Source organism: Oncorhynchus gorbuscha, linkage group LG06, assembly GCF_021184085.1.
Source record: "Oncorhynchus gorbuscha isolate QuinsamMale2020 ecotype Even-year linkage group LG06, OgorEven_v1.0, whole genome shotgun sequence".
Classification (NCBI taxonomy): domain Eukaryota; kingdom Metazoa; phylum Chordata; class Actinopteri; order Salmoniformes; family Salmonidae; genus Oncorhynchus; species Oncorhynchus gorbuscha.
The window spans coordinates 50,781,204-50,785,382 of NC_060178.1; the positions used below are offsets into that span (position 1 = coordinate 50,781,204).

Here is a 4,179-nt window from a genome sequence, read left to right on the forward strand (position 1 = left end):
TAAAGGCAGCTACTGGACTCTGGATCCGGACTCATATAACATGTTCGAGAACGGCAGCTTCCTGAGGCGTCGCAGACGGTTCAAGAAGAGTAATGTTCAGAAGGACAAGGATGACAGGCAAGGCAAGGACTCGTCAAGGAGAGGAGCCCCTGACCTGGAGAACGAGCAGCCCGTGCAAGGCTCCCAGCCCGTGCGCATCCAGGATATAAAGACGGAGAACGGGACTTCTACTCCTCCACAGGCCGAGTCCCCAGGCTTACCTGTGCCCAAAACAGAGAGTCCTGGCAGCAGCAGTAGTATGTCCACCGGCAGCCCTCACAGTGTGCCCTCCGCCCGGTCCCACTCAATGGAGGGCCCCGAGCATCACCACCACATCCAGGCGGCGCAGGGCTTCAGCGTGGACAACATCATGACCTCACTTCGGGGGTCGCCCCAGGGCACCACGGAGCTCACGTCCCCTCTTATCGCATCCTCTAGGACAGGTATAACCCCCTCTCTATCGCTCAACTATTCCCCCAACCAGACGTCTGCTTACAACTCACCAAACTGCAACCAGAACTCCATCTCCACGAACTCTAACGCTACATACCATTGCAACATGCAAGCCATGAGCTTGTACGCCGGAGACCGAGGCGGCCACCTCGCGCCCTCCACCACGGTGGACGAGACACTGTCCGATTACTCCATCACCACGACGACCACATCCCCGCTCGGGCATGGCAACCTGAGCGTGGGACAGGATGGTGGTCACCATGCGCACCAGGGCAGGCTCGCGTCCTGGTACGGGGACCTGGGACATCTGGGCACGAGCTACCCGGCACAGCAACAGAACTTCCACTCGGTGCGAGAGATGTTCGAGTCTCAACGGATCGGTTTGAATAGCTCCCCGGTTAACGGGAATAATAGCTGTCAAATGGCTTTCCCCTCTGGTCAATCCATCTACCGTACTTCCGGTGCTTTCGTTTATGACTGCAGCAAGTTCTAAACGAATAACTTTAATATATATATATTTTCATCTTTTTGTACTTAAACCTTCCTCATACCGGTCCATTATTCCTCACAGAATGGACTAAACATATTGAGAGAGATGAGATTTGTTCTGGTGTGTATGTCAGACAGAGGGGTGTGTTACAACACCAAAAAACACGTAAGTTTTTTTCTCTCTCACTTCGGGAACTTTGTTTTTAAAGATTGTTGTTTTAACATCCACCATTTTATAAACGTGTTATTGATTGTAAATTGCATATAGTAATTTATTATTAGAAAGTAAGGGATTCTAGTTGGATGTTCTGGACTAAGTTTCCAAATTCAGCTGTCTAAAATTGTCCTAGGAATTGTTATTTTATAACAAAAAGGAGGGGAACTTGTATACCGACCTATTCTATTAAATGTTTTGTCTTATTTGTTAGAAGTATTCTGAAGGCATTGCATTGTTTGTCTAATAAATTGCCAATCTATTTGATTTAAATCTGACGTGTTTATTAGCTCGCTATAGAGGCCTATATTGTCCTGGCTTTAGAATAAGGGACGCAATGTAAAATAAAAGTTTGGCCTATTATTGCAAAATTAGGTGTCATGTTGCATTTTCTGTTCGTACATAGACGTCATTTGTAATATAGGCCTATGGTTCAAATCATGTGTCATTTTAAAAGACTGAGGTATGCCTAAACATAAACACACTGCAGGGGACGTTTGTCTTCTGTATTTCGAATTAATTATATAAAACAGAAACGATGGTACAAAACACCTCACACAGTGTGACTACATTTACGGCGGCTATTTAGAGTAATTAAGGCGTTCTGTTTCTTGTCTTGATGTACTGTGATGGCGTTATGGCCCTGCTACAATAATGAGGCCTATTGGGGTACATCAGCACGCAGTTTTGTTCTGCTAGCAAACGTTGCAGTCTGTAGTGAGTTGCATTGGTTTATTTTCTTGAGAAATCCCTGTAAAAACACAAACCGTTTCAACGAGGTGACAATCTTATGAGTCCCAGTATTATTACAACGTAAAGCAATACGACACACACACAAGGCTACAGCCACTAATCCGATTGTTCTGATGTATTACATGTACTGTAATCCGTAAAGGATGTAATATAGGCTATATGTTTGTTCCTGGGCTTGTAGTGTATTGTGCAAGTACCCAGGGTTTGTGATATATATCCGTGTAATTGTTAGTTATTCCTGTGAAAGGATTGGCTATTGTTATGGTAACATGGGATGTGCTAGAGGGGGAAATACGATTGGTGGGTCCACAACATCCAATCAAAATAATGATGAGCAAAATGATAGTTCTGTTTCTACATTTAGGACTATCTTGAATGCAGGGTTTGCAATATTTGGGCATTTTTGCTTTGTTATAAAAAAAAGCTAAAATAAGATGTAGGCTACTGGGCCTACTCGTCTGCCTTGGCCTATATTTGTGTAGTCGGCAGAAATGAACTGTTCCACAGAACTACAGCACACAATCTGAGATAGAGAGGAGAGGGACAGAGATGAGAGAGAGAGAGAGAGAGAGAGAGAGAGAGAGAGAGAGAGAGAGAGAGAGAGAGAGAGAGAGAGAGAGAGAGAGAGAGAGAGAGAGAGAGAGAGAGAGAGAGAGAGAGAGAGAGAGAGAGAGAGAGAGAGAGAGAGAGAGAGAGATAACTACACAAACAAATGTTGTGTTTGTGCAATTAAGATACCGTAGTAATTTATATTCTAAAATCATAAGGCTATATTGAAGAGGGATGTGGAGTCAATTTGGTGACAACATATGTAAGCTTGGCTTGGCTTTTTTTCCCCCTGAGATGAGATACTCTGTCATCATCTTGACCTCCAGGCCTCCTTAAGTTTAACGGGTCCTTGGTGCAGGGCGAGCCAGGAGCCAAACGTTGTAACACGGCTATTGATGGAGGGCTAGGTCGCTGTTTAGGCTACTGGCTCCCCGGTGCCAGGGTATCCGGCTGTTGTTTGGAGTGGCCACGTGTGTTTACGGACGCTTAGTTATACCACGCATACCTGAAATATTATCTTTGCCAGATGTTTGGTTGCTGCAGCAACTTGTTAAAGATTACATAAAACATTGCCAACAACACAGAGAGAGAGAGAGAGAGAGAGAGAGAGAGAGAGAGAGAGAGAGAGAGAGAGAGAGAGAGAGAGAGAGAGAGAGAGAGAGAGAGAGAGAGAGAGAGAGAGACTTTGAATTCATTTAAATTAGGAATTAGAAGTATAATTGTTCATCTAGATATTGTTAAAAAAATATGTATGTCGGTTTCAAGATGCTATAGGACAAGATCTGGCGACAATGTGTTATCTCTTTTTGCATTACTATATCGTTATTATTATTATTATTATTATTATTATTATTATTATTATTATTATTATTATTATTATTATTATTATTATTATTTCCTTTAATTAAATACACACCAATTTGTACCATTTAATATGTTTTAAAATAATCACTGCTAAGATATTACTGTAGCTTGACTGTTTGAATTGCAGATACAACAAATTTGCAGTTAATACAAATTCACAACAAAATTCTAGTGGTTTCCTTAAAAAAAAAACGAACATGTTTGTGCAGCAGACCACCAGTCAAGCTACTTCATCGTTCCAATTGAGTAACAATTGGTAGTCACTACAGTTTGGGCAATTTGCTCGTTAATTGAGTGTACAGGGATGTCAGAAAGCATCTGCTTGCTTACTGTGTCAAAGACAATATTCTCCCTCCCTCCCTAATCCGCGGCCTCTAAGCATGTGGCCCTGGGTCTGACTATTACACGGAGTAACTGACTGGGGCCCCTCCCAAATGACACCCTATTCCCTAGTGCCAGGACGTCAAACGTAGAGCACTATATATGGGAATAGGGTACCATTTGGGACACAGCCTGGGGCTCAGTCAAACATATGAGAATAATGAATTTAGCCTATATGCATTATATCACATACCTCCGCGCTGAGCCAGAACCAGCAGCACAGTCGGCCCCGGGCTCTGTGGATTAAGGAACAGTGGAGGATAGGAGATAGTTTTACTCTCGGACACCAGCGCTTTGCTGAAGCCCAAATGTAATGCAGGTGTGTCTGTAGGGCAAGTAGGGGAGGCAGGACTGGGTCGGAGATAGACTTCTCTCTGGTTGTCAGTGGAAATGTGTCATTGTTGTGATTGCTTGCATTTGTGAAACTATTGGATCGA

General features: G+C 43.5%; 1 protein-coding gene across 1 annotated transcript in view; it reads left to right on the plus strand.

Moving 5' to 3' along the window:
* The window catches only part of LOC124037168 (forkhead box C1-A-like), a 2,234-nt gene extending 668 nt beyond the window's left edge, over positions 1 to 1,566 (plus strand). Inside the window, exon 1 of the mRNA XM_046351835.1 lies at positions 1 to 1,566. This exon is cut by the window's left edge and continues 668 nt beyond it. Coding sequence (XP_046207791.1) covers positions 1 to 985 — 985 coding nt within the window. The 3' untranslated portion in view covers positions 986 to 1,566.
* The last annotated feature ends 2,613 nt before the right edge of the window (positions 1,567 to 4,179 follow it).